The 23,522-nt window shown below is 37.1% G+C and overlaps 1 protein-coding gene across 2 annotated transcripts in view; it reads left to right on the top strand.

Annotated features, from left to right (window-relative positions):
- Positions 1 to 23,522, top strand: part of DLG5 (discs large MAGUK scaffold protein 5) — a 95,161-nt gene that overhangs the window by 48,448 nt on the left and 23,191 nt on the right. For both annotated transcript variants that reach the window (XM_053983963.1, XM_053983962.1), the window contains exons 4-16: positions 3,459 to 3,602; positions 5,096 to 5,279; positions 8,533 to 8,792; positions 9,891 to 10,203; positions 14,049 to 14,279; positions 15,298 to 15,482; positions 16,100 to 16,225; positions 16,871 to 17,003; positions 18,356 to 18,483; positions 19,165 to 19,340; positions 19,858 to 19,961; positions 20,715 to 20,807; positions 21,673 to 22,692. In XM_053983963.1, the coding sequence (XP_053839938.1) occupies positions 3,459 to 3,602; positions 5,096 to 5,279; positions 8,533 to 8,792; positions 9,891 to 10,203; positions 14,049 to 14,279; positions 15,298 to 15,482; positions 16,100 to 16,225; positions 16,871 to 17,003; positions 18,356 to 18,483; positions 19,165 to 19,340; positions 19,858 to 19,961; positions 20,715 to 20,807; positions 21,673 to 22,692 (3,097 nt within the window). The remainder of the gene's footprint in view (positions 1 to 3,458; positions 3,603 to 5,095; positions 5,280 to 8,532; positions 8,793 to 9,890; positions 10,204 to 14,048; positions 14,280 to 15,297; positions 15,483 to 16,099; positions 16,226 to 16,870; positions 17,004 to 18,355; positions 18,484 to 19,164; positions 19,341 to 19,857; positions 19,962 to 20,714; positions 20,808 to 21,672; positions 22,693 to 23,522) is intronic.

Here is a 23,522-nt window from a genome sequence, read left to right as displayed (position 1 = left end):
AATGTTTACAGCTTCCAGACCACCCCATCAAAGTAAACCTTGTATTTGGGCAGTCCCTGGACAGTACGTATTAGATGGAGAATGCTGGCTTCCAAACAATCAAATATTTCAAGAGTGGGAAATGAATGAAGATTATTAGTTGACATTCTTTTCCTTCAGTGTAAAAGCAACTACTGCTCCCATCTGCATACACATTTATGTTTTTTGAAATCTTACTGGTATTTGTTTTACTTTTTGAGTTCTTTACTCTTATAAAACTAATCTTCATCCCTCCAGGAATCAAAGCCCAAACTTGGTAAACTGTTAATACTGAAGTGTGAAAGCTGAGAGATGATGATATGGGTGGTGGCTTTTACTACCCTGGCTTTATTTTCCTGGCTGTGTGTGCTGCTGTAACTATGGCTGTACCAAACACAGGTGGTGCAGGGGCAGACCTTGGCACATCACCTTGGATGCTTTACAATAGCTCACAGCACATTTGCAGTCTGGACTGTGCTGGCTGAGGAGGTTGCAAAACAGAGAGCTGTTTTCCAAAGCAAATGTTGACTAAGTCTAGAGCAGTGGCAGAGGAGCCACAGCAGTGGATTGTGATGTGCTGAATCAGATCAGCATGTGCCATCCTGCTGGACAGGAGTAGGATTGCTCATGCTGTGCTTGTGGATTGACAGTGACTGTTTGTGTGCTGGAGATTAGGTGAAGATTTGACCAAATAATCTAGCATGCTCAAGTTGCACTGTATAGACTTAAACCTGCTGTTAATATTCACATAATAATAACAGTAGAAGAGAACCACAACATAAATAAACTCTCTGAAAATTGTCTTTCATAAGAGACTCTTTCATGTGTAATTTATAATTGTTGTTGCAGTTACAATACTAAATGATAACTCCTTAGAAGGTGTTAGGTAGGATTGCCCACAAAATTGGACCTGTGGTTGGCATTAGCTTTTATGTGAGCATCAGATACATGTAAATATCAGTCTCACTGTGGCCTTATTTAATAGCCAGGGTAATTCCACTATAGCATGAAGGATTTTTGAATTTCTTATACAAATATCAGAAAAAACAGTGGGGCCTTTGACACTTGCATTTTAAATTTTGTTAATGTTTGAACAAGTGCTTCCAAAGTAGTAACTGATACTTCTCCTTTATTGAAATTGTAATTTTTGGGGTTTTTTTTTGAGGCATTTTAGCATAAATCTGTGGTGGTCTTGCTTAAACAAGAGTCAGCCACTACATGTAGTTGAATGGACTGTTGTCCTGCAATAGTTTTGATTTTTGACTTCTGATCAATATTCCTTCTTCTCTTATTCCTGTTTTTCTTGTGGAGACATAAAGCTTTGGAACAGCAGTGTGGAACATATGGCCTAGGATATCCATGTGGCTTTTATTTCATATGAGGTGGAATGCAGAATGTTATTCGTGGCATTGTTGGTCCTTCCTCATTGTGTAGGTTGGCTAACTTGTGGTTTCCATATACTTATAGGTGGTTTGTTGGGTTTTTTAATGTTGGTTTGGGGGTTGGTTGGTTTTGGTTGTGGGTTTTTGTTTGTTTGGTTGGTTTTTTTTAGAATAACGTCAGTGTTACTTCAGCAATATATGAAACATATGTGATGGGCTTTAGACTTGTAGAACAAGTTTCACTATAGCTTTCAGACTGGCCTAATAGTTTTATGTGAGCATCTGTTAATAGGTCTCAGTAAGCTTAATGTTACAACTGAGAGTTAAACTGTATTCCAATTAATGCTGTCATTTAAGAGTGTGGTGGACAGGTGGTATCTGCTTTCAATAATTTCACCCTAAGGTCTAATTTAAATCAATAACTTGGGTTTTAGTGATTCTGTCAAGGGTGTAAACATTTCAAATCAAGTTGAACTTATGCTAACTACGTCTGTATTTTAAAAGAATAACCCTTCACTAATTGCAGGGATTTCTGTAATACTGTGTGAGTAACATACTGCTTTTGATACCCCTCAAGAAGGAATTAAAAAATACTGTAAAAGACATCCCTGTAAGCATGACTTGAACATTTGGTTTCTTCACATGATTTTGGATTTTAATTGTTGGTAAAGTTTATTGATCCAGGAAAGAGTTTCTGTTTTGTTTTTCCCCAGAAGCAATTCCCTTGAGAAAGGAGAAAAGGAAGAATTACAACTGAAGGTCTCACTATTCAGCAGCCCAGATGCAATTGAGTTGCCAAAAGTACCTTATATCATACACATATCTCCAGAAAATCTGTGAACCAGATGTGGCTGGCATTTCTTTTTTTGATTTTTTATTATTATTTTTTTAACAACTGTCACCACTTCAGTAGTGCAAAACCATTTTCATTTTGATTCAATTGCCAGCTGCATTTCAATTCCAGAATCCATGTTGCTGTTTTTTGTATGAAGCAAAGAAAATTCTGATTGCATTTCAGGCTGTGCTTACAGAGAAGCCATTTGGGGGAGTTTGAGGTTTGAGGGAAGAAGAGTGATCTGTGCAGCAATGGAGCAAATCTGTTACAAGCAGAGTTAAATTAGAAAGCAATCATTTTCTTTCAGAGGCATTAGTTTCCTCTTTTGATGGTTTGCTTGTTTTTTTTATCATTGCCTGTGGGGTTATAAGAGACTCAGGAGATGATACAGGGGCAGATGTCAGAAGCATTGTTTTGAAACTAGAAAATTCAATGGTGCAAAAAAATCCTGTGACTGTACAGAGAAGGAACAGTTCAATTCAGAGTCTCTTTAAGAAGCTTATAAAGCAAGAAGTGTGCTACAAAGCAACAAGATATAATCCTGCTAATTTACTTTCTAGCACGATATACAAATCTGTTTAATTCTAATCTACAAAAAAGGCATCATGTACAAGTACCATACATTCTAGACATAATCTATGCTGTCAATTGCTTGACCATGTAGATTATTTTAAAAATTTCTCTCCCAATCATCCAAAAAAAATTTGAGTAAAAAATTTATTTTGACTGATTTTGGCTTTTATTTTGTTCAGTTTACTGAAAAATGCTTGTTGGAGATTATATTGTGTTGGAGATTTCTAATAACCCTCACTGCAGGTCTGGGCTTTATCACTGCAAGTTGAATGTGGTGGCCCAGGAAAGCCAAATATGCTGTGATGGACTCATTCTTGTATCAATGAAAGTTCTATTCTGTGGTAGTGTTGCTGCTCAGAAGAGAGGGACACGAAGGTTCAGTACTATTTTTGACCATGTTAGTGATAATTAGACAGAATCATCCCGTTATTAGATGTTATATTGCAATATAAAACTAATACAAGTTCAAGTCAGTGACTTTTTATTAGTGGTTGCATTTTAAAGGAACTGGTCAGTATTTAAATTAACCCATATTAGAACCTAAATACCAACCGCTGTGCAATAGCATTTTTTCATTGGTTAATAATTTCCCAGGCTTTCCATTCACTTTAGTACCTAATGTTTGACCCCATATTCTTTTCCTATGCTAGGCCTAGTCCAAAACCAAATCATGATTATGAAAGGCTGAAGATTCAGTGTATGAAGGCCATGTCAGACCTACAGTCTCTGCAGAACCAGCACACCAAGACACTGAAAAGGTGTGAAGAAGCAGCAAAAGAGGCAGATTTTTATCAGTAAGTATTAGTCAAGCTGTACAAGGTAAGAGTTTACCAGTCTGTGCTAGATCAAATAGTATTAGAACATGGTAATCAAGTAATTTTTTAATGCTGTTTTTCCACTTCAATTGCAAGATGAATGCTTGCATCAGATAAAACATTTCTGGCCAATTTGAAATGATCAAGTATGGACTGCTGGTTTTACTTTTAGGAATTTGAGATAGAAATCCCCAATGTGTTCATGGGATCAAAAAAGAAAGCCTGATTACTGATTTGAAGTTGACATCTAACAGTTTTGCTGTCAGGCTAGAGAGCAGAATATAATTCAAGAGGATGGAATTTCTTACTCTCTTTTAATTGTGATAGCTCTTGTAAAGATCTGTGTAAGTTTTAACACAGATGTAATTCAACTGTTATTATCTCCTGCAGTAGTTGTTAAAACCCTGTGTTCTTTTTTTTGAAAAAAGTTTGCCTTCTAAAGACTTTATCATTTGCACTGATGACATCAGATTAGTAACCTACATGTAAAGATTACATATGCTTAATTGTGGGAATATAATTTGTGAAAATGCTTTTTTTTTTTAACAGGTTGTTCTAATTTTCAGGAAATTTTTAATGCTTTGGTCATGCTGTACAGGAAACAGTGGTATTTCACTTTATAAGGAAGAAATACAACATAACTTAGAACACAAATTTTTATATATAAATACATATGTAAATATTTACCAGCAAGTATGAGAGTTTAAGTAGAATTGTTCTGTTTCAACAATAGAAATACTTGTCAGTATCCAAAATTTAATTTCTCATCTGTAGTAGTAAAATACATTCAGTTGACTTATCTGCTCTTTTTCAGAATTGGTTTAGTCTAATTTTAGGTTTGTAGCTTGAATTTCAATCTGAATTATAGCCTCCTCATGTGGCTCTCAGTTGTTTAAGTGAAAGTGTATTTCTTTCAATCATTATAGCTGGTATAATGAACTTTGGAGGAAATTTTTATCTTGCATGTAGTTGAAACACACATAGTGTGGTTTTCTTGGTTGTGGAGTTTTTTTGATAGTTTGGTGGTATTTTTGTTTTTAAAACAGTAGCACAGAAGGAGATTTTTGTCATTTTCATCTGTGTTTTGTTTAGCTACTGCTCAGCTGAGGAGCTCAAAAGAAAGTGGAAATGATTGGTGGGATAATGGCTATTATCTCAGGAATCATCATATTATGCTATTTGTGTTTGTCTGCCTGCTTTTAATGGTTATGAAATGGCATTGACAGGCGGCGTAAATCCATATCTCTTCTGATGAGGTTTAAGGGTGCTGTGTATGTCTGTGTATTTTGACACTTAAGTCCCTGTTTGTTTCTGGTGTTGCTTTTTTTCCTGATGCTTGGAATACACAAATATGCAGAATTGAGTTAGTTTGACCTGCTTTCTTGGTAGGAAACTCATGCTTGAAATGAATTACTCCAGGACTTTGTCCTTGCAAGTTGGCCTCTAAGAGCGTTTTTTGTGTGCCCTGTCAGCACGTTGCACAGTCGGCTGCTGAGTGACCAGTCCCAGCTGAAGGAGGACATGGATACCCTGAAGAGGAAGAACACGCAGCTGGTGAGGGAGCACAACCACCTGCAGCAGTCTTGTGAGGAGATGAAGAGGCTCCACGATGAGGATCAGAAGGAGATAACAGACCTGCGCAGCCAGCAGCAGCAGGTGAGCCATGGCCTGGAGTGTGTGTGCTGGAAGAGATCCTGGCTTCTTCCTTTCCTGGAGAAATGGGAATGTGCAGCTTTGCTGCCTTGAGTGTCTTACTGGGTCCCAAACAGCCTCCTTGCCTTGTACAGTATTAGGGGAGACAATGACATCTTGATTACTAATTGATTTTCTTTGTCTAGCTGGAAAAAAAAAAAAAAAAAAACAGAATAAGGAGTATTTAAATGCAGAGATGAAAAAGTGTACATGAAGATGGCATTGGCATGATATTTTTTTTTTTTAAATGGGTAGAAAGGCATCAGAAATCTGCCTTAAAGTTGCAAAGAGATGCAAAAGATGACTGTTTTCCTAGGGCATTTTATGGGACAGGGCTTACTTTAAACTTTGTAATCTTTGTTGTTGATTTTTTTGGGAAGAATCACAAAAGGTTGATTCATGTTTTTGAACTTGAAACAAAAAGAGACAAAACTCAAGACTGGAAGAGTTGGACATTTCAGAACTTTGTATCACAGGCTGTCTCAGTGTTGTTTACATATTTTGAAAATTTTAAAAAGAGTAATGCTAAGGAGCAGCTGGTTGTATCAGGTCCACTGTTCACCTAAGAAAAAGTTTGTTCATTTAGTTAGAATTGTTACAGTGCCATGTGGAATGGTTAAACAGAGTATCTGGGTTTGCTGTGTGTAGGCTGATTCACAGGGCAAACTTGCAAGTCAAACATTAGGCTGCAGAAGCAAAATCTATGCAAGCCAAAATAATTATTTGCTAGGGCAGGAGGGGCAAAGGTCAAAGCAAGCTGGATGTGCTGAATGGTACTTTAGGAGGTGCTTGAAGGTGGTGCAAAGAGGAGTGAAGATTGGTTCTTCCTTTTTATCCATTTTTCTAACACTGTCTTTTGAGTTCTGGTGTGAAACTGCTTAGTGACTTGGTTCAGAAGATAGCAGAAATGATTTACTGTGTCAGCCTGGGCAAATAGCTTAATTGGTCTGTGCTGCCTCAGTTTCCCAGTCTGCAAAGCAGGGATGCAAAACCTCTGAGAGAAGGCTATTTTATTTTGCCTTCTGTCCTGAAGCTTGGAATTATCTGGAAGCGCAGAAGGATGCTGATGTATCATTGTCAGGATTGATTTAAAGAAATCCAGTCTTATGTCAACATCATGATTAAACCTTTAAAGAAAATGATGTATGTGACTCTTAGTGGGAAAATCGTCTAACTCCATTTCTCAGCTTGTCAGAGTGATTCATGGTGTCTTGAAGGGGTGCCAAAAGTCTTATCTTGTCCCTGTAACTTCTCGTATGAATTAGTCTAACTCTCTGTTGATCCCTGTGATGTGTTGTTTCGTTGTCAGGCCATAACAAAATACATCTTGGTGGCCTCAGAGAGCTAGAGCTTTTGATCAAATTACTCTTTGTGTGGGATTGTCATGGATTTGCTGTGTAGCAGCTGACCAGCTTAACTTTCTGCTGCTCACATATGGAGTTTCATGTTGCCGTGGCTGTGTTCCTTGGCCCAGCTGGGACTATTTACTTTCTTTCACTGGGGTTTTGAATGGGAGATGTTTATTGCACTGGTGTGTCCATCTTCCTCTGGCAGGTCTGTGTTAGCAAGTTCATGCTGAATTCCATCAAATTTCTTGTGTGTTAATCCTTCTTTAATTATTGTGTATGTTTTCAACATAAATAACTTCTATATATGCTTTAGACAGTGAGAAGTGTTTTGTTTGAATTCCTAAATAATTTGTTCTCAAAGCTGTTGTTGATCTCATTTGAGAAGTAGTCTTCAGGAAAATGGCTTTCTTGAGTGGGTTTAAATTTTTGCATTTTTTATTTCCATTTTACATATGCCTACAGTTTACCACGTGTTCAGCTTATCTGAAAGGGTTCACTGAAGCATGCTGGCTAATCATGTGTCCAGCTCTGTGCGGGCTGTGCTGCTGAATCCATTGAGGATTGGGATGTGTGTGGAAATAGCCCAAGTGCAGTCTTGTTCCAGGGCCACTTTTATACATCCTGATTAGTTTAAGGAGACCGGTGTCAGGCTGCAGAACCTTTGTCTCTGTTCTGTTATCTTGCCTGTGTGGCAAAGTGGTTTATTACCAGTGACAGTTGTTAGCCTTTACCTCTGGGCAGTGAGGAGTGGGCAGCCTCTTGCCCTGCCCTTCCCTTCTGGTCTGCAGGCATCCAGGTTCCTCCATGTTCAGGAACTGGTCCTTACTCGAATATAAGACACGAAAGATGAGCAGCCAATTTGTGCAGGATAGCTGCTCTGTGTTGGGTTTCAGATTTTTACAGTGCTTGTATTTTCTTCTGTTTTCCTTCTAGTTCTTTAATACTTCTTTATTTTCAGATAGGGACATACCTCTGTAGGCTAATGTTAGTATTACATAATTCCTGGCAACTCTCTATATAGTGCATTCCTGTTTCTTCCCACTGCTCCATGAGGGCCAGGTTTCAATTTAAAAGACAAAACCAGAAAAAAGGAGCATAGGCAAAAAAAGGCTTACTGTTTTATTTCAGGCATATTTTTTGCCTTTTGAGAATGAACAAGGAGGAGATTTGCTGACGCTTATTAGGACATTCTTATTTTGTTGCTGGTCATGTATCATCAGTGTTGCAATTTACAGCAAGATTCCTACATTGATATAAATTAATTTAAAACTAAGATTCAGGTCAGGCTTTATTTATGTTTAAATGAATTTTTCTCTTCCTGTTCATTTTTTATATATGCTTTTTGAAACACAAACCTCTATGAGAAATTCTCAGATGAAATATTGTATGAATATTAAAATAATATGCCCGAGTGTATAACATTTTTTGGGTAGATTATATTTTCGTTGGGCTTTTAATTACTGAATTCGTTCTGAGGGTACGAGCAACTTGTCGTGAACGCCACCTCGTGGGCATCTCCTGAATTACCACTATCATCGTGGTGATTGCTTCTTGGTAAAACTACAAGTACTTCAAAAACAACATGGTTTAATAGAGGTTCTTTGCCATAAGAGAGAGATTTTCATGCACTTGTGCCCTTGTGATAAAGCAGACTTTTAACTCAACAGAAAGCAGAGGTAATAATGCTTAGAGTAACAGTGACACTTAAAAGAAGTTCAGTATTTCCTCAGTCATTAAAAAGAATGATTACTAAAATCGGTCTATATATTTTTGTTCTAATTTCGTTTCGTATGTATATATTTTAAATTAAATTTCTTGAACTGATTAACTGTAAAGGTTATTGATAGAGTTTCTGGCATTTTTTTAAGGTTATGAAGCAAAATGGATCATCAGAGATACTAAATAAACTTTACGATACAGCCATGGACAAGCTGGAGGGAGTGAAGAAGGACTACGATGCCCTGAGGAAACGGTACAACGAGAAGATCGCGAGTCACAACACAGATCTGAGCCGCCTGGAACAGGCTGAGGAGGAGAACAGACGTCTCCAGAAACAGATTGACATGCTCATGAAGCAAAGGGACACAGCAATTCATTTCCAGCAGCAATATTCATCCTCTCTTAGGAGGTATAGCTGAATTTTCATACCTTTAACCTATCAATTGTAATGTAGCATCTTATTTCCATTGTGCTAGAATCACAAATACCTTTCTAATATTTTTTCTAAAATTTTCCTCTAGTGTATGTAATCTTGTTGTAGTGAGTAAGCATGTGTATTTATATAAAATTTTCTGTAAGGTTCTAGAATGTGTGATGGGGATGCTAATTTGGAGAAATGGTGCATTTTCTTAAGGAAAGGGTTTCCAATTTACCGTTTTGGAATTATATGAGGAATTTTAACCATTGTTTAGCTTGTGTGAGAAATAAATACTCTGCTTTTCAACCTATGTTTATTTTTAGTTGTAGATACAGGAGTCAAATATAACCAGAATTTTGTTAAACCTGAGACTTTGTTCCAAACAGATTCTTTAATTCATGGCAAGCCTGTATATATATATCTCCTTATTTAAATATTAAAAGCAAATCAGTAAGGTAATATAATTTCTAAATGTGTTTTGCAAATGAGTAGCATCTCAAGCCAAACTTTTCATGGTATTAGAGTTGCAGACTGTGGGGGACTTTGAGACAGGGCTTTGGGCTGGCAACAGAGTTCTCTGGCTGCAGGTGTTTGGGAGCCTTGCTTCCCTGAGAAGATGCTGCTGAGAGCAGCACACGTGTTAAAATAGAAGGGCACAGACACTCATAGCACACTTACATTCTCTCTGCTCCTTGATACCAAGCCTACACAGTTAACCATATGGGGTAGGAAGGGCATCAGCACACACAAGGATTGCAGAGAGCATCCACAAGTGTGTTAAGAACGTTCTCATTGACTGTTAGGGGTGATACACAACTCCCACAGACCAAAGCCAAAAATGGTTTTCTCCACATTCATAAATCATTCCTTATAATAGTTACGGTTCAGTCCTCAAAGAGGTTCTGTAATATTCCTTAAGGTTCACCAAGATTCCTAAAGCAGTGGTTATTTTGCAGCACAGAGAATACATTTTCTAACAAGTCCTCTGTGGTTATGTTTTACCTATGGATACATTTGGTTACCCAGCCAAATCCTTAATGTATGAAAATGAGGGACAAGTGTCTTGCTAGTGTTTCCACTTCCTTTCAGGTTTGAATCAGTACAGCAGGAACTAAGCAACGCCACAGCACAGAACAAAGAGTTGCAGAGAGAGATGGAGCGATTACAGTCAGAGGTGACAAGGTTCAAAACAATGCAGCTAAAAGCAGCCAAGGATGCAGAAAAGTACAAGGAAGAAAGGGATTCGGTTTTCAATGAGTACCGCCTCATAATGAGTGAGAGAGATCAAGTAATCAAAGAGGTAGATAAGCTTCAAACAGAACTGGAGGTTGCTGAGTCCAAGCTGAAGAACACTTCTTCTGAGAAGCGAGTGGCCAGTGAAGAGATGGAAGCTTTAAGACAGGTACTAAGCTATTGTTTTGGTGGGGAAGGGAAATTAGTGTATCTTGTTGATGCTGGAATCAGGAATGTATAACTGATTAATGGAAAATAGGAATCCACTGCAAAGAGGAAATTGTGTTCTGATGTTTTCCTATACCAGTCCTTTTTACTGTCAATTTCCATGTTTGAGTAGAGTAGCTGCCAGTTGAAATTTGCTATATACTTGATTTAATTCTGTCCTGCATATTATAAAGCCTTTCCTTTGCTGTGTTAAGTAATGCTTCCTATAATAATATAGCTCTAAATATTCATTATTTTAAACTTTTAACCTCTACAGGAACCACTGGATACTATCTGCTGTGACTTAAGACGGTACATGATCAAGTCATCTCAAATACTTACGCAAAGCCTGTGCTGACATGCATGTTCTTACTCATTTGCCCTTCTACTGCCTATAAGTTAAAGGGGATATTTTGAAGATTTTTTTTCTTCAGAATTCAGGCATGACTTAAAGTGTGTAAAACCAGAAGTTTCTATTTTTCAGCAGTATGTTCTTGAAATGCTTATATCTCAGCCATGTCAGAATGAAGCTGTTACGATTTGCAGAACACAGTTTGCCGCTCAGTTTCATTTCTGCTGACATGTATTCACTTTACTATTTGGTTTACAAATACTTAATTCAGCATGAAATAGATACAAGCAAATGTATTCCATTGCCTGTAAGTCTTACTTTACTCTTTTCACAGCATTACATCTGAAAAAAATATTCTTATAAAAAATTAAATGTGGAGCTTTCTTTTAAATAAATAACACAAGTTTTTGAGGAACATAAGTGAACTGTGACATGTGGCATCAGAGCTTCTAAGTATGACTAAATTCTGGTTTTAAGAAGTCATATTTTCCAGCCCTGCATATTTGTCAGCTCAGTAATTCAGCTCTACAGTGAGTGAGGTTTTAATATATTTCATACCTCTTCTACTTTCATCAAAGCATTTAAGCCAATCAAAATATCTACTGATTTCAGTGGGATCAGGGTAAGTTAGGAATACTCACGGAAATAGCCACAATTAGTCATTCTGTTATAATTTGTTATATCTGTCATTGTGGCACTATGAGTAATTTTCCCAAGTGCCTTAAAGGATAGGGAATTAAAATTTTAAATGCATGAGTATTGACTTAAAGGGGTGTTTGAGCAAGAGTCAGCAAGAGCCTAGGACTGGGGAGTGTTGTGCTGGCAAGGCAGAGACACGTGCTTTTCTTCACTCCCAGAACTGGCCCTTCAGAAATCAGAAATAACTGCTGCTATAATATTCTGAAAGGTGTAAAATAGCCATACTTGAGTTGTCTTTTTGTTCCTGTTTTTCTTTCCTGTAGCTATGACTCTTCTGCTTGTAAAGAAGTATGTTCTTGTATCACATAGTACTAGATTGCTGCAGCCGTGTTCAATGCATAAAGGATTTTGTAGAGCTGTTAAGGAAATGTTTGAAATTTAAAAAAAATGTAGAGATCAATGTATCGATTAAACTTGAAATAGTATCCTGAAGTATGTCCCCTGTAAGTGGGATTACCCTCTCAGTGCATAGCTGTTCTGGTGCTCTCTGAAAAGGCAGCTTAGTGGTTTTCACTTTTCTTGTGATATATGGCACCTCTAAGTGCTCTATTACGTAGTGCTCATTGATTGCTTAAAGCAGCACTGAGCTCATTAAGGTAATTTTAAATGTAATTTCTTTCCTGAAGCTCGTGTTTGCTAGTGCATCTTTGGTGTCCTAGAGAAACTGTAAAGCAACTGAAATGGAGAAGAGGTTGATTTTTTTTTTTTTTTTAAAGCATTATATCTGGGTAGCTACTGCTGAGGTCAGACAGTTAATTTCCAAGTTAGACATGTAAGCTTTTATTAGTCACACATGCCCAAACTTATTGGTTTAATAGACATCTAAAATGTACTAATTTGGTATTTATAAATTATAGAAGAAATCTCATTTTTGCACTAATGGACAATTCTGGATTAAGTTCTCATTAACTCACCCAATCAAAACCAGGAATTGGATGTTAGAGATTTCCCCCTCTCCTTTCTCCAATGGTGTTTTTTCGTTTGGCATAATCTTTTACTCTGGCAAATACTTAGAATGTTATATTTCATTTCAGTGATAGTTGGTTTTCTCCTCAGCTTAACAGATCTGTAATATTTTGTCCTTATGTTATATTCAGATATGAGAACTTCCTTAAAACATTAAAATAATTCACAAATTCAGAATCATTCAACTCAAACTGCTCTACTGTTATCAAACAGAAGCTGTTCTAGTCAGTGCCAAATGGTGCATTCCCCTGTGCTGTGTAGTTGTAATTTTGTGCAAATACAGGAAAAAGTCAGAGGTGAAATGTTATCACTGACCACCAGAGGCAATGGCTGCTCCTATTCAGATGGTTTATATTGAGCATACTGAATTAAACTGTGGTAGTGTGCAGTTTTTCCAAACACTTTGAAGGACTGTAAATTCTTGTTTAGTGATGGTCTTGCTGAGAGCTCCCTCTGCCTTGGTGACTTTCAGCTGCTTGTGGGAAAAGAGTATAATATTATTGTGTAAGTTTTATGCAAACATTTGAATGCACATTTTATACAATCTGTAGTTAAACTGTGCAAAATGCTGGTTTCATTACTAAAACTAGCCTGCAACAACAGACAGTTGAGGAATTTGACAGACAGTTGAGCTCAGAGTTACTGAGCAAGGAAGGTCGTACTGGTGTTGAAAGCACTTGGGCGTTATGGTAATTGAGATTCACTTACAGAGTGAGTCATTAATTCAGTGCTCTTCTGCTGCTCTAGAGCAAAAATGCTACTCCTGATGTCATTGTTAAAAGTCTGACTAGTCTTACTTAGATGCACATCTCCAAAATAATTCTGTTAGTACAGCAAAATGCAATTGTCAACTGTGCTTTAAATATTCAGTTTTATTCTTTGCAAACTGTAGAAGTAAATAAAATGAAAATCAGTTTATGACATGATGTCTTTCTATCCTTAAGCACTTCAACTGTTTCTTTTGCTTTTGAGATGCCAGCTGTCTCTGGCGAGTTTTTAGCAATCAAAACATCAGTAGTTTCCAGCTAGGGGCGCCTCTGTGTAGGAGGACTTCTTTGTAGCCATTGACTGAATGCTTCTAGAGACCTGAGCCATCTGAAAATGTAGTGACATGAAACTGGATTGTTTCAATGACCCATTCTTCTAATGGGAGTCTAATTTAAATAATTTTAGAAGGGTAGATATTATTTTCGAACACTTCTCCATTTGCCTTATCTTTTTATTACAATGCAGTTGAATTCCACATTAAGAAGTACTGTCGTTCCGCTTCATAGAATATTGTAGTTTTATCTTCAACATTCTGTAGCACATTGCTATCTTAATAGCATAGAACTTTAATGTTCCTTTAAAAATTATGGAGAAGTTGTAAGATGCTTATATAGCTAAGTTGTCTAAATTATTTCAGTCCTGTAAAACTGAAGCAGTTGTTTAAAAATATTTGTAATATATTCTTACCCTTTGATACATTTAACAACATTTTTTAAAAAAACCACCAAGTCTATCTGGTTAACAACCTTTTCTCATTTAGGTTCCTCAAAGCTATCAGTGCTCCCAGAAACTTGCTTACTTTTGACAAAGCACTGTGCTCATGTGATGGTGTGATATTTTTAATTCCGCATTTAATATTCTTTGCTAGTACTTACTTGTATGTAATGTGACCTGCCCCCATTTTTCAGAACATTAGTGGTAAACTCTCTAGGCTTTTAAGGTGTCATGACATGTATTCAATTGGAAAGATGAACTATTTCCTTCTGAACTTAACCTACTACAAACAATGGATCTTGTTTTAGGAACTAAACTCTGCTCTAGTGGAAAGAGATCGAGCGATTTGTGAGAGGAATGAGTTACTGGAAAAATACTGTCATGAAGTGAAGGACAAAGCTGAGGCCCAGAAGGAACTTGATCAAGCTTGCAAGGATATAGAGACAGTGAAGGAAGAAAGAGATGTTGCCAGGAAAGAGAGAACAGAAGCTATCATCCAGAGAGACCATCTGCTAAGGGAATATTATCAAGCCCGTCAGGTATTGCGAGTGATGCCTTTAATGATGTCTTTTTCTTTCTTAGCTTAGTTAGGTCAGTAACTTGCAAGACATTAAAGGTTGGGAGTCTTCCCTGTTTTCCTCAAGTCACTCTAAAATACAAACACTTGCATGTATGTTCTTCGAGACATACTGACAGAAATTCTTGTTTGGAAGAAATGCAGTTGTGCTTTGTATTAAGATTGTTTGTAAATATAAATAGAAAAAGTTTACATTTTAACCAAATTGTAAGTCAGTAAGTCTATATTCATTAGTTTCATTTACATTCTTGAAATTAACCACACGCAGTTGTTTGCAAGCCCACAGCTTCTGATGGGCTGTACTGCTGTAGTTGGCTTGTGTTATTGCGCTGCAAGCTTGGAGTTTTCTTTGTGTATTTGTCTTACTGTTGTCACCATCTCTCTTATGCAAAATAGGGAATTTTGGAGGGACAAGTTAACTTAAGAATAAACTAATTCTTATCTAAAATAAGAAGCATTAAATAAAAACTTTCTTTCAATTCCATTGCTCTTCAGTTTCATTGCTTTGGAATTAAGGGACCTGTATTAATCCCAAGTCTTGGGATTGTTGTCTCAGGGTAAATAACATGTGTTAATGCAGGAAATATGTGTTGTCTATATATACTATATGCAGTTGCATATGGTAGTTAGTGTATCTTGATTTCTATGTATACTTGAAGGTTTTTCCTGTCTGCTAAGCAGATCAAGATTGAAGCACAGAATGTCATCTCTGAATTATGACACATTCACTGATGTTATTTTCAAGTGAGGATTCTTACTCGCGTAGTTGTACAAATTTGTGTGCTACTGGATGAAATGCATTACAGCAGGTTTTGTCTTTCCTCCCAACCCTCCCAAGGTTGCTGCTGAAATAAATGAATATTTTTCATTAAATCATAAGAGTTGAATACATCAGGCAATATACAGATAGCAAAAGCTGTTTGTGCATATGTACCTAAAATTTGTGCCTAAAATACTTATCTGTGTTTCTTAATTCCTAGATACAAGATTCTGCTACCCTAGACATAGAAAGAGCAAACAAAGAAATTGAAATGCTTCGGAAGCAATATGAGGCAATGTCACAAGAACTAAAGGAAGCTGTCCAGGAAGCAGAAGTAGCCAAGTGTAGGAGGGATTGGGCCTTTCAAGAGCGGGATAAGATTGTTGCAGAAAGGGAAAGCATACGGTAAACAACTGCTAGATGATACCTGAGTGGTCTCTGCAATGGCTGGTGCACCACTGATGCAGTTCTAGGATGGCTGGATTTTGCCAGCACTTCCTCTGCATTAGCAGTCATGTGGTGATTTTTTAAAAAATGTTGAGGGCACCTTACAAGATCTTTGTCGTTTTCTGTGCTTTCATAACTAAAATGTCTCCAGTAAATATCCTTAAATCTAACAGCACTGCTGTGTAGGAACAGCCAATTGTGCAATCTTTTAGGCATGCTATACTAATAATCGTGCTGTAGCTTTAGTCCTGCACATAATTCTTTGCCTGTGGGGACATGCACAAAAAGTATCCAATGTATTTGCTACCAAATATATCTAAGGTACTAAGAAAAATACTTAAATAAGGTTTTTTTCTGCTAGTTTAAAGAAGATAAGTAGAAACAAGGTTCTGAAAGGGATGAAGAATTAAGACCTAGCATATGTCATTCTTTTCTTTCTTATCCTTTTTTTATTTTGCAAATAAAAACCTTTTGAAACTGCTCTTTGAAATTTTACATTAACTATACAATGTGGTAAAACCAGTTTACTTTAATGGGGTTTTAAGTAACTAGATTGAAACCTTTTTCTTTTGAAGAACTTTGTGTGACAACTTAAGGAGGGAGAGAGACCGAGCTGTGAGTGACTTGGCTGAAGCTCTTCGCAACCTGGATGACATGAGAAAGCAGAAAAATGATGCTGTTCGTGAACTGAAGGAGCTGAAGTATGTTAGAGAAATGACCAAACTACATTAAAGTTTGTTTTGTTAGCTGTGGTCTTAAGTGAACCATATGTTGTTGCAACTGTAGACAGCTGGCATTCATGGTCTTGTGTGTAGAAGCATTGCCTATATTTTTAGTTATCATGGAAATTATTATGCTGGATAGTATCCATTATATCTTATTAATGAGACTCGTAGTGTAAGCTTTGTGCTGTGCAATATACTTAAGCAATATTGGGATCCTTTCACTGAAGTCATATTAACTGCAGCTTAGCTCCTCTCAACTGTTTACTCACTGGTGTATGGGAGAGTTTTGCCATTGGTATTTATCATGCCTAACATACTGATGAAGTTCATCTGAGCGTAAATTAAATGCATTTTGGAAGATGTGAGAAACCTAGTTGTGCACTTAGTCATGTAAAAATATTGCAAAAAATGTAAGACTATGTTAAGACAATGTATAGAAATGGAAAGTCAATTTGATAGCAGGCCGAGAATATTGGAAAGTCAGAAGCCAAAGGAAATATTTGGCAGCTTGGATTTTTGATTTAGAAAACCAAATATAATATCCATCACAATCTTAACATTATTTTTCAGTTTATTTAAAAGGGAGTTGTCTGTGTCTGCAAGTAAATTTTTTTTGCCTAGGGAAAAGATGGAAAATCAGTTGGAAAAGGAGGCCAGATTTCGTCAACTGATGGCCCATAGTTCCCATGACTCAGCCATAGATACAGATTCTCTGGAATGGGAAACAGAAGTGGTAGAATTTGAAAAAGACAGAGTAAGTAAAATCATACCATGCATTGTCTTGTGTATTGCATAGCTCTGAAGCCAATTATAATCTTTGAATACTAGATAAGATCAAAAAAATTATTTTGATCTCTTTTGTTTTTTATTGTTTGGCAAGGAACCGCGTAGGTGCACGTGGAGGCAGCAAGTGCAGTTACAGCTACATGAAAGTAGTTGATAAAACCAAGCTGTTATGCACAAGCTTTATAATTTTCTTCATATGCATTATAAATAAAAACAGTTCCTACCTCTAATGTTGCAGAGCACCCAGGTCTAAGCTAATCTCTCGCTTGTTTGTAGAGGAAATTAAATCTCTTTTCTATATTGGCATATTAAGTAAGGTTCTTAAGTTTAGCAATCCAGATAACCTCTACTTCGTCTCATTATCCTAGTAGTATTTTTTTCCATGAAATTTCACTTTTTTTCATTGTAGTCTAAAATTTTTAATTTGCTGCAATGTATGTAATTCTTGTATGCTCTTCTATGTGAAATTTTTGGTTACCTATTGTTAATGGTAACTTTTTTGAACACATAAAATACACAGGTAGTCTTCCAGACTGTGATTCATTTATAACAGCTTCTGTATATACCAGAATTTCTTTGTCATTCCTGAATGACAAACTTTAGTGATTAAATGCTGTCAAATAAATCTCTTTTATTTTACTGCAGTATTCAGGGGTCATCTTTTTTTATGCTCTTCCAATCTGTGTTCTGACAGTGTGTTCTACGAAATCATTAAAATATTAATATCATTAATATTTTTGATTTTTGACACAAAAATATAATTTAATATGATTATATTTTGAAATACATATTGATAAGATGAACTGGAGTTGATTCATCAGAATCACCATCTGTAAATTCAGGAATAATAATTCCCCTTTCACCAAGCTGTTTCAGCACTTCTGATAAGCTCCATCAGTTTTGTTCCTTGCCATCTCCTCTGTTTTAACTGGTAACTAATAATTTTGCCTTGGCAATTATTTTTTCCCTATTCTTGGGAAACACGTCCTTGTTTTCTTATTGCACAACCAATATTGTACCTTACAAGAGGTTATATGAGTCCGACTGGGCTTTTTCACATGCTCAGCTGCTTTTCTGTTCCTCTTTGGTGGAGTTCCCCATATGTATTATTTAAGCCTTAATCTGAGAAAGAGGGATCATTCTAATGCCAGAAGACTTATGGAAATGGGAGTTTATATATTTACATACAAAAAAATGAAAACTTACCTGATGCAGGAACCCTGTAAATATAAGTACATCGTGCAAACATGCAGTAATGCCTCTTGGTAACAGACACTGTTTGCCAGTGCAGTGGAATCACTTGTTATTAATATTTACTAGGATGATATGGACTTGAAAGCACTTGGTTTTGATGTGGCAGAGGGTGTGAACGAGCCGTACCTCCCTGGAGACTGCGGGATCTTCGTTACCAAAGTAGACAAAGGAAGCATTGCTGATGGTCGGTTAAGGTAGGGTCTGACTTTAGAAGATACCTGTTGTTTTTTTGATGAATAATCGAAGCATATTGGAAATTGTCATCATTATTTTAATTTCTTGAAGCTCTTTTTTCTTTATCATTTGCCATGTGTATGTTATTAATGTTGGTTGGGAAATCACACTGAGAAGACCGATGCCTAAAAGCATTACAGAAATTAAACACTGTTTGACTCGGCACTCAAAAGAATTTGAAATGTTCTTTTGTTGCACTGTGCCTTGTTTACTCCATTATTATAATCTCCTCAAACCTATATCTATTTATTTAAGTTTTGGGAAAGACATGAGGGTAAGGTATTGAGGGGGAGGGCAAGAGAAAAGGAGAGTAGACCAAGGGATCATTTGGAACCATCTGCTATTCTTGGTATTGATAGAAGCTTTTTAGTAACTCCTCTCAGTACAAAGTATTGCTTTTAAACAAGAAGTAATCATTAGTGATTTAAGGATATACTTTTCCTGGTGAAGTGCAGGCTGGCAGTCCTGGTTTTCATTTAGCTGCTATTTAATGCTTTTTCAGGAATGGATAACTCCAGATAATGAAGGATGATTTTGTTGACATCAGCTCTGTTGCATGCCTTGTCATGGAACATTATTCATGTGCTGTGTCCAGCAAAGTGTGCTTATAACTGACCTACCTAATTCTGTATATCTACCAGAGTGAATGATTGGCTGCTGAAGATAAATGATGTGGATCTTACCAATAAGGATAAAAAGCAAGTTATAAAAGCTGTTCTAAATGGAGGAGGTGTTATTAATATGGTGGTTCGAAGAAGGAAGTCTTTAGGTGGGCGAGTGATAACACCTCTTCACATCAATGTTTCTGGACATAAAGGTAATGACTATAAAGGATGGATGTAAATGGCACATGTTTGTTCAGCCAAATAAGGCTTAGCATAAAGGTACATGTTCTCTGAGCCATTGTTTAAATCACATTTACATGTTAATAGCCTCCTAGAGAGGAATTTTCGTTATTTTTTTTAAGCAAACCAAGAATGCCATTATTGATAATAGCTTCATCTTGTTAAGTACAGGTTTTCTCTTTGTCTTTGGACGGGTTTTAGTTGATTCTTTTTTTAAATACTTGTCTCTAGTTGACTGCCTGTTTGGAATGTTTGTGGGAGTGTGCAAGTCTGTTAAACCCAGTTACCCCATCCTTGTGTGCTTGTATTAATTTCTGTGATATTGAAAGTCCTTGTTTTCCCTGTCTTGTTATTTCTTTGAAAGGGTTTTCAGAAACTGAGATTCAGCTAGATTTGTAGTGATATTTCTTTCTTGTGCAGGCAGGTCAGACATGCCATTTGAGCAATAGATTTGAATTGTAGAATCAAATTCTTCTTTATCTCTTTCAGATAGTGGGGTCAGTCTAGAAAATGGAGTATTTGTTGCTGCTGTTGTGCCCGGAAGCCCAGCTGCCAAAGAGGGTTCCCTTACTGTGGGAGATAGAATAATTGCTGTAAGTCTTAAAAATCCATTTGCCTTTTTAAATTTTTATTTATTTTGAAGTGTTATCATTGATGCTACTCTTTAAGATGCCAAACATTCCAATTAATTTTTATTTTTGCAATATTAAGTCCTTTTTGTAAATTCACTGGATATGTATTCTAAATTAATGTTTTTGTGTGATGAATATAATGTGCAGCTTATTTCCTGAGTTCATATGAGAATTTTTTAAGAAGGATTAGCTTATTCTTCACACTTGGCTTTAATATATATATATATATATATATATATATATATATATATATATATATATATGTATGTAATGATATCTGTCATTCTTATACTGACTAGAAAAGGTCAGTTCCAAAAAGGCATCCCTTCATTGGATGAGAGATTCATTGTCTTATAAATGGTGATACCACAGCTGTCATCTGTTCTGGAGAGGGAGTCTGTCCCTGCTGCCTTTGCAATCTTACAGGATGGGTGTGGTTTGTGCACTGTGCAAGGGGAGGTGTTTGCTGTTGGTACAACTACACAGGAGGTGTAGTGAACTGGTGGTGTCACCCTGTGTCCCTGCAGCAGTAGCAGATTGGACTTAGGGGTTGCCCATTCTTCGCTCCTGAAAATGCACAAATATCAACCAGACTTCAGTCACATATGCATGTGTAGCTTAGTATTTTCCCTGTCTCAGAGATCATCTACCTTAAATCCTCCCTACCTATTACCTCTGATTTACAGATGGCTGTTGTGGTTTCTTTTATTGCAGATCAATGGCATTGCACTAGATAATAAGTCACTTACTGAATGTGAAGCTCTGCTACGAAACTGTAGGGATTCCCTTACTCTGTCACTCGTGAAGGTGAGTAGCAGAAGCTAAATTTGCAGAATTCTCTTGAACTTAGCCAGAATTATTGTAGTTGTTCAAGGAAGAGTATATGAAAGAAAATGAGTATATCAAAATAGGAAGAAGACAACCATTTGGATGCATTTCTCTGGTAGTACGCTTCCTGAACAGTTATTTCCAAAGCAAGGCTCTTGTGCCATCTAGTAGGAAATGAGACTTACAGTCTTCTTTCCCATTTGTTTGCTAGTTACATGAAATGAGTGCTACCACAATTGCTTGCTGCTTCTTGGGTTTTGCTTCAGCACTGCAGCACTTTTGTACGTGAAAGATAAACTGCCTGCTGACTAAAGAAAGTTAGCTTTTTGTCAGGAGGGAGTTGTGCAGAAAATTGAACTCTTGCTATCATGAAGATTAAGTACAAGCCTTTTGACTTTCAGGATTATTTCTATAAAACATGTATTCTGTTTAGCTTTTTGAGTTTAGAATCCTGTTATTCTGAGCCTGTCACATGGATTTTGAGTTGTGATTTCCGATCTAGAGAGCTTGAGGTTTTAAGAAAGTAAGACAAAATGTTTGAGGGGAGGTGGGCAATGAAAGTTCTCTTATTGGCATCACTTGTCAGAGGCAGAAGTAAAAGGCAGGTCCCTTCACTTTCAGTTGAGTACTTTTGCCACCATGTGGAGTTGCCCTTTTGGAATTGCTCTGAAAGTGTTACAAAAATTTCTCTAGCTTCATTTTATCTGTTGTTCTGTGCTTTGAATTGTAAGATATTATTAAGTGTATATTCAGGTATAGATAAATCAAGGAGGCTGGGATATGATTCATACTAAACAGAAATCAGCCACAGTAATAAGGTGATCACATGTGGTTTTTGTTTTAGGTTTTTCCTCAGAGTTCATCTTGGAGCGGTCAAAATATATTTGAAAATTTGAAGGATTCAGAAAAAATGTCAAACTGTAGAGTTCATGCATCAGAGATACAAGCACAAAATAAAAGAAATCTGAAACTCAACAGCTCAACCCAGACCGACATTTTCAATCCAGACATCATGGATGGCAAGAAGGAGCAGAGCGATCAGGGCAGCACTTCATTTTGCGATCACAAACCTTTCCCTAGTAACACATTACGAGTTGACTCTCGTAGGAACACAGTGCACAGTTGCCATAGTAATTCAGAACACAGTCTCAGCTCCTTCAGCCCAGAGACATATGGGGACCAAGGCTATGGAGCTGTTGACTTGGACAACAGGAGGCTGCCTTACGAACCCACAGGAACTGACTGTGTGATGGTTGAGGCAGCGTTTGACAAAGGTCATGGAACTAAGCATAGCGGTGGTACCTGGCCAAAAGTCATGGTTAATATCTCAGCAACAGAAACAGAAAAGTTCTCTGTGTATAAAAAGCCAAAACAAAGGAAATCTATCTTTGACCCTGATACTTTCAAAAGGCCACCAACTCCTCCCAAACTGGATTACCTTTCCCCTAATCAGGTGACAGGCCATTCACCTCAGCCATCAAAAGCTGAAGTGGCTTCAACACCTCCAACTCCTCCTAAGAGAAGTGACTCCATCAAATTTAAACATAAACAGCAGGCAAGCTCTGCATCAGAGTCTACGGTAACAACAGGATCACCACCCACCAGCCCAGCCACTGCCCAAGCTCCAGTTTCCTTGGCACTTAAACAGGACCCTGCTACTCTCAAGGGGCGCAGCAGGAATGCTGGGCATTATTATCGGGAGGAGGGAATTGACTGCACTCACCTATCTTCAAGGAAATCCTGTGAAGATGACATTGGCTTTCAAAGAGTTGAAGAGCCAGAGATTAAAAGACCGCGGCCAAAATCGGCTCCTGCTCTGAGGCATAAAATGACCCCTGTGCCCATTCCTAATCCTGCACTTCAGGTAGAAGCTTGGTATATTGAAGCACAAAACTAGAAACCTTGAAGCATATTAGCAGTGTGGTTTTGGGTGCTCAGTTATGTTCCAGAGCAGGAGAAGCATAGCCTATCCTCAGAATTCAGGTCCTCTGAAATCAGGCTCAGTTGGCACTTGGCATTATCACAAAATGCAAAACCAATATGTGGAGTTCCAGTATTTAGCAGACAGTGTCCACCAAACAGAAAGATAGAGTTCTGCTTACCTGGGGTTTTAATGCTGCTTGTTGGAACATCTGGGCTCCTGTATGTTTTTGACAACATGAAAAAGCATAAATAAAACCACAAACCATCAGCTTTAGAAAAACTGAAAATAGTTTCTCTAGTTTTACTAAGTCAGATTGGTTGTCCAGATCACTGTACAATTTAATGGAAGAAAGTGTACCACCCATAGTACTGGTTTTTTGTCTTTCGATGTGTCAAAATAATTTTGTACATATTATTTGAAATTCAAAGCGTTTTAGGCCCATTACACTATAAAGGTGAACTGTTTCCTGCAAAAATACTGGTGTAAGAGAACGCCTGGCAGGTTTTTATGCCTTTTTTTTTTTGTCTGCTTCCATTTTGTTTTCTCTACTTCCATTCCTTATGCATTTCCAAACATTTTAGGGAAAAATAGTTATGGAGAGCTTTAGGCCTCTGTGTAAGCAGTGCTCAGCAAAAAATTGAAACATATCTGGATTACCAGCACAATCAAAAAAAATCATAGTAGCTACTCTGGAGAGCATTAACTCTGTCCCAGCCAAAACCAGCACAACAAATGAAAGAAAAGCATAAGAATTTAATTTTGTAGCTGTA

This window comes from Vidua macroura, chromosome 8, assembly GCF_024509145.1.
Source record: "Vidua macroura isolate BioBank_ID:100142 chromosome 8, ASM2450914v1, whole genome shotgun sequence".
Lineage (NCBI taxonomy): Eukaryota > Metazoa > Chordata > Aves > Passeriformes > Viduidae > Vidua > Vidua macroura.
This window is presented reverse-complemented; position numbering and strand designations above follow the sequence as displayed.